The sequence below is a fragment of the Aotus nancymaae genome, unplaced genomic scaffold (genome assembly GCF_030222135.1).
Source record: "Aotus nancymaae isolate 86718 unplaced genomic scaffold, 86718_ANA_hifiasm-v0.15.2.pri h1tg000008l, whole genome shotgun sequence".
Taxonomy (NCBI): domain Eukaryota; kingdom Metazoa; phylum Chordata; class Mammalia; order Primates; family Aotidae; genus Aotus; species Aotus nancymaae.
Window position 1 is genome coordinate 4305164 of NW_026988419.1, and position 20465 is coordinate 4325628.

Below are 20465 nucleotides of genomic sequence, written 5' to 3' on the forward strand. Positions count from 1 at the left end.
CGTAATATATATCTATACGCATACACACAGAAAGCACTTCTGTATCCTTTGAAGCATCATTTTAAAACCATTGATTGAAGGACCTGATAACAGTTCTTTTTTTCCCTCATTAAACATAATACATTTTTAATATTTCTGTTTTAGTTGTAATTGACAATGATAAATATTTGTGGAGTAAAATGTGATGTTCAGATACATGTATATATTGTAGAATGATTAAATAAGGCTAATAAGTGTGTGAGGTGATATTCATTATCTCAGCAAACTGGAAAGGGTGTGTCCCAGTCAAACACGTGATATCCATCACCTCACATACTTATTTATTTGTGATGAGAACATTTAAAATCAACTTTTAGCAATTTTGAAAAATATATAATACATGATGACTAATTACAGTCACCATGCTGTGCTGTAGATCACTAGATCTAGAACATAGAACATACTGGATCACTAGAACATACTCCTCCGGTGAAAACAGTTTTTAAAACTGTCAGATGTCGGCCAGGTGCAATGGCTCACACCTGTAATCCCAGCACTTTGGGAGGCCGAAGTAGGTGAAACGCGTGAGTCTAGGAGTTTGAGACCAGCTTGGGCAACATGGTGAAACCACGCCTCTACAAAAAAATACAAAAATTAGTCACATGCGTTGATAGTCCCAGCTACTTGGGAGATGGAGGCAGGAGGATCATCTGAGCGTGGGGAGTTCAAGGCTGCAATGAGCTGTGATTGCACCACTGCATTTCAGCCTGGGCAACAGAGTGAGTCCCTGTTTCCAAAAAAAAAAAAAAAAAGTCAGATATTTTCCCTGAGTGCATTAGAAACTCTTTCCTGTAAGAGTCCAATGAATAGCACTAGCACGGGGATTTTTGTGTTATAGGTGAGGAAATAAACACTCCCTTTGCTGAGACTAAGGAGTCAGGTTGGGGTCTCTGGACACACAGTGCAATCAGAGGAGGCTTAAGACAGCAGAGCGCCTCAGAAAAGCCATTCGTTCTTCCAGCCACTAGCTAAGCACATGCTGTGTGTTAAATACACGGTCCTGCCTGCCTGGAGCTTATATTTTTCTGAAGTGAGAATCCTGCTTCATTTTGTTATTGGAGGATCTTGTGCTGCAAAGCCTGTTGGGAAAAACGGTAGGCTAGAAGCCTGCTTGGGGAACGGTCTTTCTGGTGCTTATCCCTGGGAGCTGCTTTTTTTTTTTTTTTTTTTTTTTAAATAATCACTATTATTTCTTTGTTAGAAATAAAAAGCATAGATAGATGCCAAGTAAGGAAACACAGAAGATCTTTGCTGCAAATTCTGGATATGGCCACTGACGTTGCACTGTGTCTTTTCTTCTCCTGTCCGCCTGTGCAGGCCTGGGCAGCGGGATGGCCTACCTGCCAGCGGTGGTCATGGTGGGCAGGTATTTCCAGAAGAGACGCGCCCTCGCCCAGGGCCTCAGCACCACGGGGACCGGATTCGGCACGTTCCTAATGACTGTGCTGCTGAAGTACCTGTGTGCAGAGTACGGCTGGAGGAATGCCATGTTGATCCAAGGTGCCGTTTCCTTAAACCTGTGTGTTTGTGGGGCGCTCATGAGGCCCCTCCCTCCTGGGAAAACTCCAAATGACCCAGGAGAGAAAGATCTGCGCGTCCTGCCGGCGCACTCCACAGAATCTGTGAAGTCGAATGGACAGCATGGAAGAACAGAAGAGAAGGATGGTGGGCCCGGGAACGAGGAGACCCTCTGTGACCTGCAAGCCCAGGAGTGCCCCGATCAGGCCGGCCACATGAAGAACATGTGTGCTCTCCGGATTCTGAAGACAGTCAGCTGGCTCACCATGAGAGTCAGGAAGGGCTTCGAGGAATGGTACTCCGGCTATTTTGGGACGGCCTCCCTATTTACAAATCGAATGTTTGTAGCCTTTATTTTCTGGGCTTTGTTTGCCTACAGCAGCTTTGTCATCCCCTTCATTCACCTCCCAGAAGTCGTCAATTTGTATAACTTATCGGAGCAAAACGACGTGTTCCCTCTGACTTCAATTATAGCAATAGTTCACATCTTTGGAAAAGTGATCCTGGGCGTCATAGCCGACTTACCTTGCATCAGTGTTTGGAATGTCTTCCTGTTGGCCAACTTCACCCTTGTCCTCAGTATTTTTATTCTGCCATTGATGCACACGTATGCTGGCCTGGCAGTCATCTGTGCACTGATAGGGTTTTCCAGTGGTTATTTCTCCCTAATGCCCGTAGTGACGGAAGACTTAGTTGGCATTGAACACCTGGCCAATGCCTACGGCATCATCATCTGTGCTAATGGCATCTCTGCATTGCTGGGACCACCTTTTGCAGGTAAACTCTCTGAGGTTTTAAGAGCTCAGGGTGCATGTAGATACAGTGTGTTATGTTATAAAGTTCAAGATAAAGAAGAAGGAGGTTTCCACTTATGTACATGTTCCTTTTATCTTTTCATTCCTGCCCCCTAATTTCTCATTTATACATTTTAGCAAGCTAAAGGCCATTCTTTCTGGGTTTGTTTTGTTTTTTGAGACAGAGTCTTGCTCTATTGCCCAGGCCGGAGTGCAGTGGTGCAATCTCGGCTCATTGCAACCTCTGCCCGCTGGGTTCAAGCGATTCTCCTGCCTCAGCCTCCCAAGTAACTGGAATTACAGGCGCACGCCACCACGCTGGGCTAATTTTTTATGTTTTTGGTAGAGACGGGTTTCACCATGTTGGCCAGGCTGGTCTCGAACTTCTGACCTCAAGTGATCTACTCACCTTGGCCTCCCAAAGTGTTGGGATTACAGGTGTGAGCCACCGCACCCAGCCAAGGCCATTCTTTTATGTAGAATGTAGATGAATTTTGCCCACATGATCCTTACCCACACGATAAAGCAGCCAAGCTGGTAGAGTGAGGAAATAAAGCAGATAGGGATGATGGAATACTGCAGGGCTCCTTGCCCGTTTGAAGAAGGCAGCCTCTGGGCAGTTCCAGCTGATTTCTGTCACCAAGAAATACTGAGAACTGTTCCCAGATCTTCTGTTGCGGTTTCTCCCTCAAGGGAAGCTAAGAATCTGGACTGTTAGGTGGCACTAACAGATTTCCCAAACAGTATGTGGCAAGTGCGACAGAACACATCCATGGACTCAATCCAGCCCTACATTCGCTTCCTATTGTGCCGTAATAAGTTGCCATAAATGTATGGTGGCTTAAAACAATAGATTGGCCAGGCATGGTAGCTCAGACCCATAATTCCAGTACTTTGGGAGGACAAGGCAGGAGGATCACTTGAGCCCAGGAGTTCAAGACCAGTCTGGGCAACACAGCCAGACCCCATCTGCGCGCGCGCACACACACACACACACACACACGCACAAAATACAGATTTATTATCTTATTGTTCTGGAGGTCAGCAGAGCTGCATTCCTTTTCAAGGCTCTATCAGGGAATTTGTTTCCTTGTCTTTTCCAGCATCTAGAGACCAGTTTCATTCTTTGGTGCTTGCCTCTCTCTGGCTTCGTCTTCTCAGCCAGCAGTGTAACATCTTCCCATCTCTCTCTGATTCAAACTCCCTGCCACCTCCTTTCACTTGTAAGGGTGCCTATGATTACACTGGGCTCATCTGGAAAATCCAGGATCCTCTCCCCCTCCCAGGTCCTAACCTAATCACACCTGCGATGTCCCTTTTGCCCTATTAGCTCACATATTCACAGGGGCCAGAAATTAGGACTTTGGCATTTCTGGGGGTAACAGCATTCTGCCTACTACAGGCCCAGAAGCCACTAGTTGGCAACACCTAGGATACGATCTCTCTCATGTATTCACTTCATTTGCAAGAGGCAAATTCACCAGAGAACGTGGTATTTGGCATACCAGAAGCCATGGGCACCAAGGAATCTTGTGTCTGGGCCGGTGCCTTTGTGGAAAGGCAATTCAGGGTTAGGCAGGTAGACTCATGCCCCAAGACACCAGGTACTGGGTGAAGATGACAAGGTCTGTCTTCTGTCCAAGAACTGGAGACGGGGGTCTGGATAGCATGCAGGGGCTGGGGCAGATTGCCAACACAAAGGGGCTCTCTGGTGGTGGCCATCAGACAGACAGCCAGGGCTGGTGGTGGTTGTCGGAGCTGCTAGAGGCTTTGTGCAGTTTCGATCTAACCCAGTGGAGCCTCATCTGTTGAGATGTCCCCTCTCCCCAACCCGCCCCCCGCCACCCCAACACCCTCCTCTCTGGGCCCTCTAGGCCCTAGATTCTCATATCCTCTGGCAGGAATATCTCTTCCCAGTGGGTGAAGGAATCCCATGGGTACAGGACAAAGCCCTCCCTGCCCCTTTTTTCCCAGTCTTTCTATAAATTCTAAAGTCACCTCCTCCCTTAAGACCCCCCACTGGCAGAGAGCTTGTGCCAGCAAACACGCTTTTAAATCCCCCAAGAAATCATAGATTTTTTCCTATACAGCAGACAACACTGGCAGTTGGCTGACTAAAGGTTTAAGGTCCAAACGTCACTTTAGGAATCCCCAGGGCTACATATAGGGCACCTCTTGGAACAAGCTGCTCCTGTTCTCTGCCTGTGCACAGAGATGAGATGCAGCATTTTTAGGAGACGATGACTATGGCAGTGGAGCAAACAGTGGCAGTTGAAAAGTCTAAAATTGCTCACGGATCTCATAATGTAAAATTCTCTATCAGGTCAAAATGCATTTGGTTATAACGTTCTGACAATGATAATTTAAACAGATTTCTGTCACATAACCAGAAATACGGAGTTCGGGGACTGGATGATACTGGGGCAATGTCTCAGAGATCCTCTTGACCCTTTCCTCATGTTAACTGCCTCATGACGACACAATGGTTGCTGTATCTCCACCCACTGCATCATCATTTAACAGGGAGAAGGAAGTGGGGAAAGGCTCAGTCCAAGCAGAATTCAACTTATATCTGATTGGCCAGAACTACATCACACAGCTAGTCCAAGCTTCAAGGGGAGCTGTGAATGGAGTATTTTGCTTTCCCCTCTCTATATTAGAGGAAGGAAAGGAGAAACGAATTGGGATTGGTGGTTGAATCAGTCAACCAATGGTGCCTGCTAGAGATGTTAAACTTTCATGTTAGAGGCATGGGGGCATAGTAGTAGCTCCTCCACCCTCTTGCTGGAGATCCTTCAGATACATCGTATGCAGAAATGGACTCTGTCACTGATGGTTCTTTGCACGATCCAGGGGTACTTTCTTCTGATGGGCAGGCTAGGGTTGTTTTGTATTAATCTGTCAGATTTCAATGGAAGCATCACAGCACAACTGTGAAGTATGGCATGAGTAATTTATGATCAGTGTTAGTCAAAGCACCAGAGTTGGCCAGGATAATTTCCTCATCCCATCCCTGTGGTCATCTGCTATCCACTTATCTGCATTCTAGTGAGTGTCCTTGAGTGAAAGAGAAAGGAATGATAAGTAGAGCAGGGAGTGATACCCAACCCTCAGTCATCAGATCTTATCTCTTGACTGCTTCAAGATTCCTCCCTGGAGGTGGATTCTATAGAGCAATGGGATCCACCATGGAGGGTAAAAATTGTTGTATTAATGGTTGGGAGTCTTCTATGATGGGTATCATATGCTGCTATGGAAACCCCAGAATCAACGTTCTGATGTGCCTGTCTAGGCCAGCAAGCTAAAGGGGCCTTTCTTTTTTTGCATTTGTTGGTTTCTTCATCTTCCATCTCGAATTCATACACTAAGGAGTGATGAACAACATTCATTGGCTACCTGCATGATATTTAATTTATTGACTTTCCAGGCCAAGGAGCCGACATTGCAATGAGATGCAAGCCAGCATTTACATACACTGTAGGGTCAGAGTAACTGAGATATGAGTGAGTACATGACCACATTAAACTCTTGCTAGAAATTTGAGGTGCACTAGAAATTACTTAGCTGGGTTTGCTGCAAAGAAAATTACTGTTCACATTACCTTTTTTTTAAAAAAAAAAAAACTTTTCAAGAATCAGAGATATTGAACAGACATTTCAACTATGTCATTCAGTAGCATGGACTTCTTGATCTAATTTATTTATAATAGTGTTGGGCATTTTGTTCAACCCCTTTAAAGATGTAATAAAAGCCTGGGTGTGGTGGCTCGTGCCTGTAATCCCAGCACTTTGAGAGGCTGAGTCTGGTGGATCACTGGAGGTCAGGAGTTTGAGATAGCCTGGCCAACGTGGTGAACTCTCATCTCTACAAAAATATAAAACTTTGCTGCCTATAATCCCAACTACTTGGGAAGCTGAGGCAGGAGAATCGCTTGAACCTGGGAGGCAGAGGTTGCAGTGAGCTGAGATCACACCACTGCACTCTAGACTGGGTGACAAGAGCGAGACTCCGACTCAAAAATAAAATAAAATAAAATGACGTAACAATCGTAGATACATTCCTAGATGTTTCAGTGTATGATATGGCAAAAACTCGGCCATCAGATTTGGCTGACCAACATTCTACACATATCTCTTCCATTCACATATCTAACACCTTAATAATTTGCAATGTTTTTCACCAAAAGCTGGGGCCCCTTATTTAATTAATAAGAAAAACAGCTATTAATTATTTGACAGAATCAAATGAAAAGAAAATGCACTTTAATAGGGAACCAGATTTTACTTTGAAGCTGTAGGTTTGAATTGGTGCTTGGATGAGGGTTGCCAAGAATCTCGGGTTCCAAATCCAGGAACTGAGGTCAGACCTCTAGGAGGGGTGGCGAAGGATGAATGAGGAGGGAAGCTTGTGGGAACTGTCTTCTCTCTAAAGGAGTTGTGTCAACATGTGCTGAAGCTCAGAGCTCCTGGTAGGGTCCAGTCTCTCCTGACCTGCTTTACATCCGACTGGGTTTGAATTCAAACTAGCAGAAATATTAAAACAGGCACCAAAGGGAGATGGCAGGATCCAGAGTTATTTATAAGTAAATCCTAAAGGTAGATTGGAGAAAACCTATGGGATTAACATAACATGAAATTTATGACTACTCCTACAATTTGTACTATGTTAAATTGTTCAGTGAAGTTGAATGTGCTTTTTTAAAAAATTTGACATGAGTTACGTTTGAAGCTTGGGCATGTGGAGATGGTCTTACGAATGCTTCTATTTTTAGAGGAAAGAGGACAGTTGTTTACAAAAATAATAATAATAATGAATTTGGCTGGGCACGGTGTCTCATGCCTGTAATCCCAGCACAAGTGCTGGGCTGAGGCAGGTGGATCACCTGAGGTCAGGAGTTTGAGACCAGCCTGGCCAACATGGTAAAACCCCATCTCTACTAAAAATACAAAAATTAACCAGGCATGGTGGCACATGCCTGTAATCCTAGTTACTCAGGAGGCTGAGGCAGGAGAATTGCTTGAACCTGGAGGGGCGGGGTGGGGGGGATGGTGCGGAGGCTGCAGTGAGCAGAGATCATACCTGATATTGCAGAGATATTGCAGCCTGGGGGACAGAGTGAGACTCTGTCTCAAAAAATAATCATAATCATAATCATAATGAATTCAATTTAAGGCTGTAGCACTATGTAATATACTTAACAGACATTTTTTTTTATATTCTGCAGAGTAAAGATGAAGGATGGGGTGGGGGAAAGGGAATCCTAGGGTGCTGCTCTAAGGGCGATGGTATTTATTACTGTCCCACCCAGAAGGGGGAACAGGACATGTTCAAACAAGGAGCCAAGAGAAATGTATTTGAAATGCTAACAAATTCAGCATGGCTTGTCGTGGTGAGCAGGGGAGAAAGGTAGGCAGAGGCCGCATCACAGAGCCTGGAGCTTATGATCAACCACTTCCAACAAAAAGTAAATAAATAGTCTAAACGAAATACAGCTTAACTTTCCAGCCAGTAGGATTTTGTCCTATTTCCAAGGTTCATGTTAAGCAGCAATAATAGTTCGACTTGTTTCAGCCATTGGTGTTTGTTACTTACAGTCATCATTTCTACCCTCAATCACTTGATCATGTGGAAATCGAGGATTTAGCCATTAAAATGACCTGGTTGGCAGGGTGTGGTGGCTCATGCTTGTAATCCCAGCACTTTGGGAGGCCAAGGCGGGTGGATCACAAGGTCAGGAGTTCCAGACCAGCCTGGCCAATATGGTGAAACCCCGTCCCTACTAAAAATACAAAATTAGCTGGGCGTGGTGGTGCACACCTGTAGTCTCAGCTACTTGGGAGGCTGAGGCAGGAGAATTGCTTCAACCTGGAGGCAGAGGTTGCAGTGAGCCAAGATTGTACCACTGCACTTCAGCCTGGGCGACAAGAATGAGACTCTGTCTCTAAATAAATAAATAAAATGACCTGGTCAGCTTTTATATGAGATGAGTGGAATATGAGAACCTCATTTGTATTTATTGTTTTTTTTTTAAATTGTAGATGACAGCTTTGTGCAGTGGCAGTATCGTAGCCAATGAGGTTTATCCAAGGCACGATTATTGCTAACTGAAAACTTTTCCCAATACCCCGCCACGACGACTTGAAATATTGTTGGCATTGGCAATTTTTGACAGTCTCTATTGAGACTGAAAATTAAAAAAAAAAAAGAAAGAAAATTGTAGATGACAGTTAGTCCCGTCATGTACTCTAGATACAGACCACTCTGCATTATCTGCAAGTGAATTGTTCATATTGTCCTAATTCACAATTGTCCACAGTTACCAACTGGTAACACTGAGTAGAAGTTGGGTGTGTTTTTGTTCATATATCAGTGTCAACGTGCCTTTCTGATTCAGTTCGGAAGTTGAAGCATTATTTCTGGATTATGTTTAATCTTTTTGTTCCCCTTGTCTCCAGTTACAGATTAAGAAAAGATAAAGCATTTTACTCAGCCACTTCTAAAGAGTCGGATTTTTTCTTTTCTTTTTTTTACATCAAATAACAAGTTCAAAAACTTGGTTTACTTTTAAAGTTTATCCAGAATTCGGCCGGGCGCGGTGGCTCACACCTGTAATCCCAGCACTTTGGGAGGCCGAGGCGGGTGGATCACGAGGTCAAGAGATCGAGACCATCCTGGTCAACATGGTGAAACTCTGTCTCTACTAAAAATACAAAAAATTAGCTGGGCATGGTGGCGCGTGCCTGTAATCCTAGCTACTCAGGAGGCTGAGGCAAGAGAATTACCTGAACCCAGCAGGCGGAGGTTGCAGTGAGCCGAGATCGTGCCATTGCACTCCAGCCTGGGTAACGAGAGTGAAACTCCGTCTCAAAAAAAAAAAAAAAAAGTTTATCCAGAATTCATACCTTTTAACTTGTTGCTTTATTTTTTTCTTCTTCTTCTTTTTCTTTTTTTTAAAGATGGGATTTCACCATGTTGGTCAGGCGGGTCTTGAACTCCTGACCTCAGGTGATCCGCCCGCCTTGGCCTCCAAAGTGCTTGGATTACAGGCGTGAGCCACCATGCCCGGCCTTTAACTAGTTGCTTTTTTAAAAAAAGCTTATACATTTGTAAGCTATGGTCTGTTTTTCTTTATGAATGCCTTGACTGATCCCTGTAAATAAGTAATCCAGGCACATACATCTTGCACTAGACAGAATAAACAAAGAGATATAGAAAACAACCAGGAAGTCAGAGGGACTAGTTTACACCTTTCTCAGTTGCTTTTGTGTGGCTGTTTCTTGATGGGAGATATTTAAGTTGGATTTATGCACTCATTTGCCAAGTAGATTTTTTAAAAGATGTTTCTGAAAAGTGGACATGGAATACTATGTTTGGTCAGAAAATCTTATTATTTATTTTATTTTTTGAGGCAGAGTCTTGCTCTGTTGCCCAGGCTGGAGTACAGTGGCACCATCTCAGCTCACTGCAACCGCTGCCTCCTAGGTTCAAGCAGTTCTCATGCCTCAGCCTCCTGGGTAGCTGGAATTACAGACATGCACCACCATGCCCAGCTAATTTTTGGAATATTTTTGTTGTTGTTTTGTTTGTTTTTGTTTGTTTTGAGACGGAGTTTCGCTCTTGTTGCCCAAGCTGGAGTGCAATGGTGTGATCTCAGCTTACTGCAACCTCCGCCTCCAGGGTTCAAGCAATTCTCGTGCCTCAGCCTCCCAAGTAGCTGGGATTACAGGTGTGTGCCACCATACCCGGCTAATTTTTTGTATTTTTAGTAGAAACGGGATTTCACCATGTTACCCAGGCTGGTCTCGAACTCCTGACCTCAGGTGATCCAGCCACCTTGGCCTCCCAAAGGGCTGGGATAACAGATGTGAGCCACCGCACCCAGCAAGTTTTGAATTTTTTAGTAGAGACAGGGATTTCACCATGTTGGCCATGCTGGTCTCGAACTCCTGGCTTCACGTGATCTGCCCACCGTGGTCTCTCAAAGTGCTAGGATTACAGGTGTGAGCCACTGAGCCCGGCCATTAAATCATTTATATTTTAAGTCTTTACTAATTAATGTACTTACAAAAAAGAAAAAAATAAATGTTCAAAATTTACATTTTTACCAGAAATAAAACTCTTGTGTATAGCTCAGTCCTCTCAGTTTGCATAGTTGGCTATGTGGGAACTATGACGTGATCCATTCTTAGAATTAATCCTGAAGTATAGGAAACATATTTCATAGATTCTGAGACTTTTTTTCATATTTTGACATCTCTAAAATTAGAATGCCTTTTACAAAGTCCTGAGGAAATACTGAGTCATATCTGAATTGACAAGGATATTTATTTCTTACTGATAAATAAAATATGGCATATCAGTGTCTTAGAATTCATGAAATATAGTGGTATTTTACAGGATGTCTAGTAAAATCATTATATTAAGGTGTTAGATTATACTATTAAATTATTATTTGAAAATAGAATAATTTAATCAGCATCCATGACAGTTTCTTGGGCCACTTAGGGTTTTATAAATGTAAATATTAAAGTTCTATGATTGTAAATGTGGATTTTATAACACCTGAAGATTTTGATTCTTTCTAGAACAGATGTTTACCCTCAAATATTTCAGAAGTATTGAAAGTTCAAATGTCTTCTGCTTAGCCTCTTTTCATACACACTAAAAACGTCAGAATCATTTTTGTAGGTTTTAGAAAAGATTCATGTTTGCACTTGTGAAAAAAGAAAATCATTGGATTCGCCTTTCACTGCTGGCCTTGTGCGTGCCTTCAAGTGAACCAGAAGGTTCTCCCCATGAGTCCGCTGGGAATTGCTTCAAATGCCTTCCAAAGCGCCCAAGTGGCTTAAAAAATGAATGCAGCCCTCCTCTGGCAGTGGGGGAACACTGGTAGATAGCATACCCTTAAAAATGGCTAAATGAAAACAGAAAAAGGAAAAGAAATGGATAAATGAAACATTTTATTGGTATGAAATGACATATAAATTCTTTTAGAAATATTTATAGCAGCAATAAACGCCTGTTTTATGTTCTTGATTTTTATTTTATCGACTCCATGACACTGAATATATTTTTTGTTTTGTAGGGTGGATCTATGACATCACGCAAAAATATGATTTTTCCTTCTACATATGTGGTTTGCTTTACATGATAGGAATACTCTTTTTACTTATTCAACCGTGTATTCGAATTATAGAACAATCCAGAAGAAAATACATGGATGGTGCACATGTTTAGTATGGTGTAATGTTCCATGTCCGGTTTCAATGTAATACTCATGCCTACCTCGCATGGTTGCTGTGAGGCACCTATGGCAGGACCTGGGAAAGCACTTTGTACGGTAACTGGCACTGTCATTTGTAAATGCCATTGTCACAGCCTCATTTGTAAGCAGCACTGCCTCTCTGTTTGGGGAGACGTAATGCTGGAAGGTATTAAGGACTACATACATTCTGGAGATGACAGTGTTGTTCAAAGACAGCCGCTTAAATAATTGGTAGAAATGCCCTTATAAAAACTATTCTCTTGTCATCTACTGGGACTCGGGTTTTAAATACAGCTCTTAAAACAAAAACAGGGAACAAAAGCTTTTCAACTCAGCCGCCTCTTTGCAAGACAAACTGAAGTATCTGTGCGCTTCCAGAAAGCTTACAGATCAATAGGTTTCAAGCACAAGAATATGACTGGATTTCAGAAATTAGGGATTACAGGGAGATATTGATCTACTAGCATCAAAGGCATGCTCTAAATTCCACCGATAATACAATGTAGTACAATTAAAGAAACTCGGCTTATATTTTTATGAGAGAATTCTGTAGCTAGGGATTGTGATTTAGAAATCCTCCTCTAAAAGAAGGCATTTGCCATTAATCCTAATTCAGTGTTATCCAGTTATAAATGGAATCTTGAGACAAAACCTTAACAAAGAACTAACAGTAATGATTTATTTTGCAGAAGTTGTATTTGTACGCACAACATTAAATCAAGGGCTACAATTCAAGCACTTTTATTCATACCATTGGCCTCTTAGATGATAAGCATGGTCTGGGGCCTGTAATAGTTTTTCTGAGTTTCTTCTGCCCAAAAAATATAATGTAGAACGAATTGCTAACTGACAAATAAAGTTAATAGTTAAATCAACTGCAAGGAATGTTACTAATCCAAAATATAACGCTATCAAGTTGTGAGGGTAACAAGTGGAATCCCCTTAGTATAGATGTCTGTGCCACCCCTGACGTTGGAGTAGTGATAACAAATAGCCCATCTCTAGAGTCTCATGTTGGTGTATAGACCATTCATTTGCCTGAGCTTGGCACAGTTTTAAAAATAGTTCTCTTGCTTGATTTCATACAGAAGACAACTGTGATCTGTGACATCCAATAATACCCTTTCTTTATCTGAGATGTCTATTTTTCTAAGCCAAATGTTTTTCAGACTGCAGAATGTTCTTCCCAGAATTGTTTGAAATTTCTGGCTGCCTTACTTGTTTACACATACTTTAGAACTATTTAAATTTCTACTCGCAATTTGATCATCACACACAAACAAATCCTTGAATATCATTGACCTATCTTAGGTCAAATTTATCTAAAGTCTCAATTATCCTTGACAATTAGAGGCAGGAATGCTACTAGGAATTGGAATCAAACAATGCCACCCCAAGTCTAATTGTAGCCAGCAGTTTCAGTTCTACTCGACCACGCCCTTCTGAGTTATTAACAAGTTCTCTTTCTATTTCAACTCCACTATTTCCTGCTCTAATGTCTAGTGGGAGGGGTTGTATAATGAAAGGACCACCAAAATAATAAAAGGCAGCTAATGGAAAGGAGACACAAAAGCATGGTTAATATATACACTCAATATTACCTCCAATGACTCGGGAATTGCCTGTAAATTATTATAGACGATAGATTGCATGTCATAATCCATTTGGTTCAACACAACCACCTATGCGTTATCATCACAGCTTTGGCTGCTGTTACAGAATCCAGCTCTCTATTTTGATAAAGATCATCTTAAAGCTGAGGCAATGCTCCCTCTTCTCTCTATGATTTACCATAGAATTAGGATGATTAGATTGAAACACATGTTGTTGTCTGTTTTAAAACTGACTACATTGATTCATTACTTTCATTTTCTGACAACATCAAATTAACCAGAGGCAGTGTTAAGTATTTTAAATGGTGCTAAAGCCAATGTATTTGGATGCTGGCACTGCTGGTTGTGTATCATCAATATGAACCTTTTGTCCAATGACTCGACTTTAATTCCATCTAAGTTAGACTTGCTCACGTTCAGTTTGTACAGTTGTTTGGAGACTTACTATGTTTTTGAAAGTGGTAACTTCTACCAAATGAGGAGAAGTTCCCATTGTCAAAAAATCAAAGACCTGCTTGCAGTATTCATGTTGGCAAAAGAGAATACTGTAAAGAATTAACTGCAAATATTTCCTGTTTATGTTACCGGCCATTCTTTGAAGGTATTATAAAGAGTTAATTGTGTATTTGTATTATGTGCTTTATGGTTTTCCCCTCATGTATCCGAGTAATTTCTATTTACATACAATCAAATAAATGTTGTCGTCTTTGAAGATGGTCAGTGAGTTTTTGTATAAAATTTCTGTGTTGTTGCCCTCAAAGAGAAGACTTCTAAAATGTAGCTGGTAATTATTTGTTTCATTCTTTCCCCTGAAAAACTATTTCTCTAGGTATGGTCACAAACCACCTGGACAGAATCACCTAGAATGATTGTGAGAAGTGCTAACTCTAAGTATTAAATTCAAAATGCACACATCTTTGAATCCAGCAATTGCATTTCTAACATCATTTTCTGCATATGAACACAGACAAATAAGGATTTGTTGTTTTGGTTTGTTATATTAAAGACTGGAAACAGCCAGGCTTGGTGGCTCTCGCCTGTAATCCCAGCACTTTCGGATGCCAAGGCGGGCAGATCACCTGAGGTTGGGTGTTCAAGACCAGCCTGACCAACATGGAGAAACCCCGTCTCTACTAAAAATACAAAATTAGCCAGATGTGGTGGCACATGCCTGTAATCCCAGCTGCTCAGGAGGCTGAGGCAGGAGACTCACTTGAACCCGGAAGCGGAGGTTGCAGTGAGCCGAGATCGCTCCATTGCACTCCAGCCTGGGCACAATAGCAAAACTCTGTCTCAAAAAAAAAAGTCTGGAAACAATTTAAATGCCTACCAATAGATAACTGTTATAGCATAACTGTTAAAGTACAGTATAAAGTATTTTAAAGTACGGACTTCTAATAATACAGTGGATTTATAGAATTATTAAACAAAAGAGGCAGATCTATATGTAGAATTCAGAAACAGTCTCCAAGACATAGTGCTTTAAAAAAACCAAAAGCAAGATAGGCCAGGCGTGGTGGCTTTTGTAATCCCAGCACTTTGGGAGGCCGAGGCAGACAGATCACTTTGAGCTCAAGAGTTCGAGACCAGCCTGGGCAACATGATGAAACTCCATCTCTACTAAAAATACAAAAATTAGCTGGGCATGGTGGCAGGCACCTGTACAATCCCAGCTGCTCAGGAGGCTGAGGCAGGAGACTCGTTTGAACCCAGGAGGCAGAGATTGAAGTGGGCTGAGATGGCGCCATTGCACTCCAGCCTGGGCAACAGAGTGAGAGTCTGTCTTAAAAAAAAAAAAAGCAAGATAAAGTAATATGTTTAATATGCCCTAATTATATGTTTTCATTACAAAAAAAAAAAGTCATTCATATATATAATAGGCTTGGACAGAAACAGAAAATTGCTGGGAAGAAACATAAGAAAACATTAACAGTTGTTGGCTCCAGAGAAGAAAATCTGGGGAATAAGGTGGCTCCGACTTTTTTCCTTATCCACATAATGCTTTTTCAATTTAAACTTTGTATACAAAATTATTTTGAATGCAGATTCCTAGGCCTACTTAAAACCTAGAGAATTGGAGCTGGGACCAGTAAAACTTCCTTTCAGATAAGCTTCTCAATTGATTCTTACGCATACTAAAATTGCAGACCTGGTCTCAACATATTTAAGGGCAAAACTTTCCAATTAATTTCAAATACTTGTCCTGACTCTCTCATTATTTCCTTTCATACGGCATTCTGGTCAATTACTATCTACGAAGGCTTCATAGCGTATCGTTTTTTTTTAAATACTTTAAGTTCTGGGGTACATGTGTGGAACGTGCAGGTTTGATACATACGTATACATGTGCCACGGTGGTTTGCTGCACCTGTCAACCTGTTATCTACATTAGGTGTTTCTCCTAATACTATCCCTCCCCTAGGCCCCCACCCCCCGACAGGCCCTGGTGAGTGTGATGTTCCCCTCCCTGTGTCCATGTGTGTTCAACTCCCACTTATGAGAACATGTAGTGTTTGGTTTTCTGTTCTTGGGTCAGTTTGCTGAGAATGATGGTTTCCAGCTTCATCCATGTCCCTGAAAAGGACATGAACTCATCCTTTTTTATGGCTGCACAGTATTCCATGGTGCATATGTGCCACATTTTCTTTATTCAGCCTATCATCGGTGGGCATTTGAGTTGGTTCCAGTTCTTTGTTATTGTGAACAGTGCTGCAATAAACATATGTGTGCATGTGTCTTTATAGTATAATAATTTATAATCCTTTGGGTATATAACCTTTAATGAGATTGCTGGGTCGAATGGTATTTCTGGTTCTACATCCTTGAGAAATCGCCACACTGTCTTTCACAATGGTTGAAGTAATTTACACTCCCACCAACTGTGTAAAAGTTCTTATTTCTCCACATCCTCTCCAATATCTGTTGTTTCCTCACAGTGTATAATCTTTTACTCAGTCCTTTTCCAATCAACAAATGTAGACCGGGCTTCTATAGGAGCAAGGCAGGCTAATGCAAAGTCTCTGCCCTCAAGCAGCCCACATGCATAAGTAACCTGCTATTCCAGCGTAGAAAGAGTGATGACAAAGCTAATACAAAAATTAGCTGGGTGTGGTGGCGTGTGCCTGTAATCCCAGGCTGAGGAAGGAGAATCGCTTGAACCTGGGAGGTGGAGGTTGCAGTGAACCGAGATCACGCCACTGCACTCCAGCCTAGACCACAGAGTGAGACTCTGTCTCAAAAAAAAGAAGTAAAGAAGTGGCACGGTCGTGATTTTCTTTTGCTGAGTTTCCATCCAGCAAGCACTTGGCAATGCCAGCTGAATGGGCTTGTGTGCCCTTCTCAGGGCAGTTCAGTAACTTACCCACTTCAGTGGCTTTTTCATTTCTGGTTTAAAAAGCTGTAAGGATACATTTTGGGCTTTTAACAAACTCGTCATATCTATAGTTAAAAGATTCAACTCAAAAAAAAAAATATTCAACTCCTTTTTTCTTTAAACTGAATGATTCCTCTCAAAGTGATGCCACAACTTAAGAGATACCAAAAAGGTAAACTTTTAACACTATAAAGCCAATGAGAAACACCACTGAGTCATATTTATTCTTTTTTTTTTTTTGTAGTTGTTCCCTTACATAGTTTGAAAACTACTTAATATGTCAGTTTCATCTTTTTTTAGCATCTTTAGTCTTCAATAGCGCAGCTGTGGGCTAAGAGGGAGAGATTTCCCGTATCCTCTTTTAAAGCAAATCACTCATCCTTAAATAGAATAAAAATATAAATGTTTAAGTTTTCAATAAAATATTAAATTCTAGAATTCACTTTTTAGTAGGGTTTTAAAACTATTTTTAAAAATACTTTTGCCTGGGCAAGGTGGTTCACCGCCTGTAATCCCAGCACTTTGGGAGGCCAAGGCGGGTGGATTACCTGAGGTTAGGAGTTCGAGACCAGACTGACCAGTAAGGTGAAACCCCTTCTCTACTAAAAATACAAAAATTAGCTGGGTGTGGTGACGGGCACCTGCAGTCCCAGCTACTTGGGAGGCTGAAACAGGAGAATTGCTTGAACCTGGGAAGCAGAGTTTGCAGTGAGCCGAGATCACTCTACTGCACTCCAGCCTGAGTGACAGAGCAGATCTCCCTCTAAAAAACAAAACCTAGCCGGGCGTGGTGGCACATGCCTGTAATCCCAGCTACTTGGGAGGCTGAGGCAGGAGAATTGCTTGAACCCAGGAGGCAGAGGTTGTAGTAAACCCAGATAGCACCATTGCGCTCCAGCCTGGGCAACAAGAATGAAACTCCGTCTCAAAAAACCCCCCAAAAAACAAAAAAGTACTTTTAAACATTATTTCAAAGTAAGACAACATAGTCTTTTTTGAGATCCTGTATCAAAAAAAAAAAGGGAATGAATGAAAAGATAAATAATGTCTTAGAATAATGTCATAGTATTATTATGAAAATAGTTCTGACCTCACAGACCACCGAAGGGGTTTTGAGGACTCCCAAGATCCCAGCAGCACATTTTGTGCTAGAGGAATCAGAAGGAGAGATGGCTGAAGTGTGAAGTGGCCCTGGACGCTGGGCATGACTTGGTTAGGGGGCTGGCATGATGACGGGGCAAGGGGACAACATAGGTACAGGTGGGCGCCACCACACCCGGCTAATTTTTGTATTTTTAGTAGAGATGGGGTTTCACCAGATTGGTCAGGCTGGTTTCGAACTCCTAACCTCAGATAATCCACCCGCCTCGGCCTCCCAAAGTGCTGGGATTACAGGTGTGAGCCATTGCACCCGGCCTAAAACAGTATTTTTAAAGGAATTAACAACAGGTGCTGAGAAGGGGATACTAAACTAGAAACTCTCTGTAGCAGCTAAGAGAGTAGCTTCAGAAGATGGCCAAGAGAGGCTAAGGAAATGCGGGAATAGTAGAGGATCGGGGAAGCAGTGAGGGGAGAGGAATTGTCATAGATGTTTGGTGGCTCAGAAAGAGAGAAATAAGAGGTCACTGAGAAAGTCATTAGAATGAAGCTTCTTTCAAGGAGAGACCTATATTCTTTTTTTGTAAAGACAAGGTCTCACTTTTCTGTACATTTTTCAGGCTCATCTCAAACTCCTGGGCTTAATCAATCCACCTGCCTCGGCCTCCCTAAGTGTTGGGATTATAGCCTGGCTGATTCCTATATTCTTAAGAAAAGAAAAGGGGGCCAGGTGCAGTGGCTCATTCCTGTAATCCTAGTGCCTTAGGAGGCCAAGACAAGAGGATCGCTTGAGGCCAGGAGTTCAAGACCAGCCTGGGCAACATAGCAAGACCCTGTCTCTATTTACGTAAGTATTCAAAAAAGAAAAGAAAGGGAAATCTTTGAAGAAGAGAAATGGAAGATATAGGAGAACAAGGAGATGAGAAAGACCAGAATCCCTAACAATGGAGAGAGGTGAGCACTGGTAATAAGTCAACTCCTCCCTCTGAAGGTAGAAGAAAGACGTGGGCCCAGGACAGGGAGGTTTCAAGCAGGAGAGAAGAGAAGCTGTGACGTTCACACTGAAAAGCTTAATCTCTGCCAAGTGGGAGGTAAGGCTTAAAGATCCTACTGGGAGAAGCCCGGGAAATAGATAATACAAGGCCTGTTAAGGCAATGGGTGGAAGCCAGAGGAAGCCAGACTGGGTCAGCAAGGGTCCGAGGCAGCACATCTGATGAGCCCCGGCGATGATCTGCAGGCTGACCACAGGGAAGAGGATATAAATCGCCCGTCAGGTGGACATGCTGCAGGTTACAGGGCAAGAGCGTTTCAGGCATTGAGGGTTTCACTAATCCTGGACTTCAGAGAGGGCAGGCAATCAAGTACAGTCAGGGAGGGGCTACTGGATGAACAGACCGTAGGGGACCCAGGTTAGGGCGGAGAGCAAACTGGTCACATCTACATATTCACGGAAGCTTGGAAGTGAGCTTGGGAAATGAGGCAGCTTCTCAAGAAGGTGAGGAGGCTTCCCTCAAGAAGGAATGGCTCCACACCAGAGAGCTCCGATGTGAATGGCGTGGAAGGAGCAGCATTCCAGGTGGGCCAGGTTGGAGCGTGACACGTGTGGACGGGAGGTCTCCGGCGTCAAAATGTTCGGAGGGGAGGGAATGCTGATGTTGAATTGCAAAGACTGAAAAGGGGAAGCAGCTGTCATCTAGGAAAAGGGAATTGAGTCACGGCGGAGAGCAGAGAGGACTGCAATGCGGGAAAGGTGCTACAGTTGGACTGTGGGGAGGGGGTTGTGTTGAGGGTCTCCAACTGGTACTGGAGAGCGAGGTGAGAGCCAATCCCACCTCCTCTTGCATTGTCAGGTGAAATAGGAGATACGAGTTTCTTGGCAGGAGATTTCTAAGTGGTCAAGTAGAGGAAAGTGGCAGGAAGAGAGGACCGAGTTTGGGGAAGAACCAGTGAGCTGTATTTACTCACCCTGTTTACTCATCCTGGTGGTTTTCCATAAGAGTGTATGAGCGTCTCAAAGAAGAATTTACTCCTTATTATTTAAATGCCTTAAGACACTTGAGGCTAGGTGTGGTAGCTCATGCCTGTAATCCCAACACTTTGGGAGGCCGAGGTGCGAGGATGACTTGAGCCCAGGAGTTTGAGACCAGTCTGGGTAACGTGGCAAGACCTCATCTCTGCAAAAAATGCAAAAATTACTTGGGTGTGGTGATGCGTGCCTGTGGTCCCAGCTTCTCGGGAGGCTGAGGTGAGAGGATCGCTTGAGGTCGAGGCTGCAGTGAGCTGTGTTTGTGTCACAGCACTTCGGCCTGGGTGACAGAGTGAGACCCTGTCTCAAAAACAAAACTAAACAAAACTTTATTTAAAAATAGGCGATAATTGGCTGGGCGTGATGGCTCATGCCTGTAATCCCAGCACTTTGGGAGGCCAAAGCAGGGATCACTTGAGGTTGGGAGTTCAAGACCCCAGCATGGAGACCCTGTCTCTACTAAAAATACAAAATTAGCCAGGTGTGGTGGCACATGCCTGTAATCCCAGCTACTTGGGAGGCTGGGGCAGGAGAATCGCTTGTGGTGAGCCAAGATCATGCCATTGCGCTCCAGCTGGGGCAACGACAGCGAAACTCCATCTCAAAAAAAAAAAAAAAAAAAAAAAGGCAGTAATTTAGTTCATCAAAAGCTTGGCATATTCTCCAGGCAACCAATCTCTTGAATGGTCTCCTATTATGTTCAAGGCCCTCCCCTTAATAATTTCAAATGTGACCTGC

General features: G+C 42.8%; 1 protein-coding gene and 1 non-coding gene across 3 annotated transcripts in view; both read left to right on the plus strand.

Moving 5' to 3' along the window:
* Positions 1-20465, plus strand: part of SLC16A14 (solute carrier family 16 member 14) — a 55678-nt gene that overhangs the window by 21615 nt on the left and 13598 nt on the right. The window contains exons 4-5 of one of the 2 annotated variants that reach the window (XM_012434201.3): positions 1357-2334; positions 11437-13941. In XM_012434201.3, coding sequence (XP_012289624.2) covers positions 1357-2334; positions 11437-11588 — 1130 coding nt within the window. In that variant the 3' untranslated portion in view covers positions 11589-13941. Of the gene's footprint in view, positions 1-1356; positions 2335-11436; positions 13942-20465 lie in introns of those variants that run through there. The other variant, XM_064372916.1, reaches the window with a different exon arrangement.
* On the plus strand, positions 8395-8535 carry LOC135273784 (U4 spliceosomal RNA). Its single transcript, XR_010341587.1, has one exon. It is a non-coding gene; the product is annotated as a U4 spliceosomal RNA (small nuclear RNA).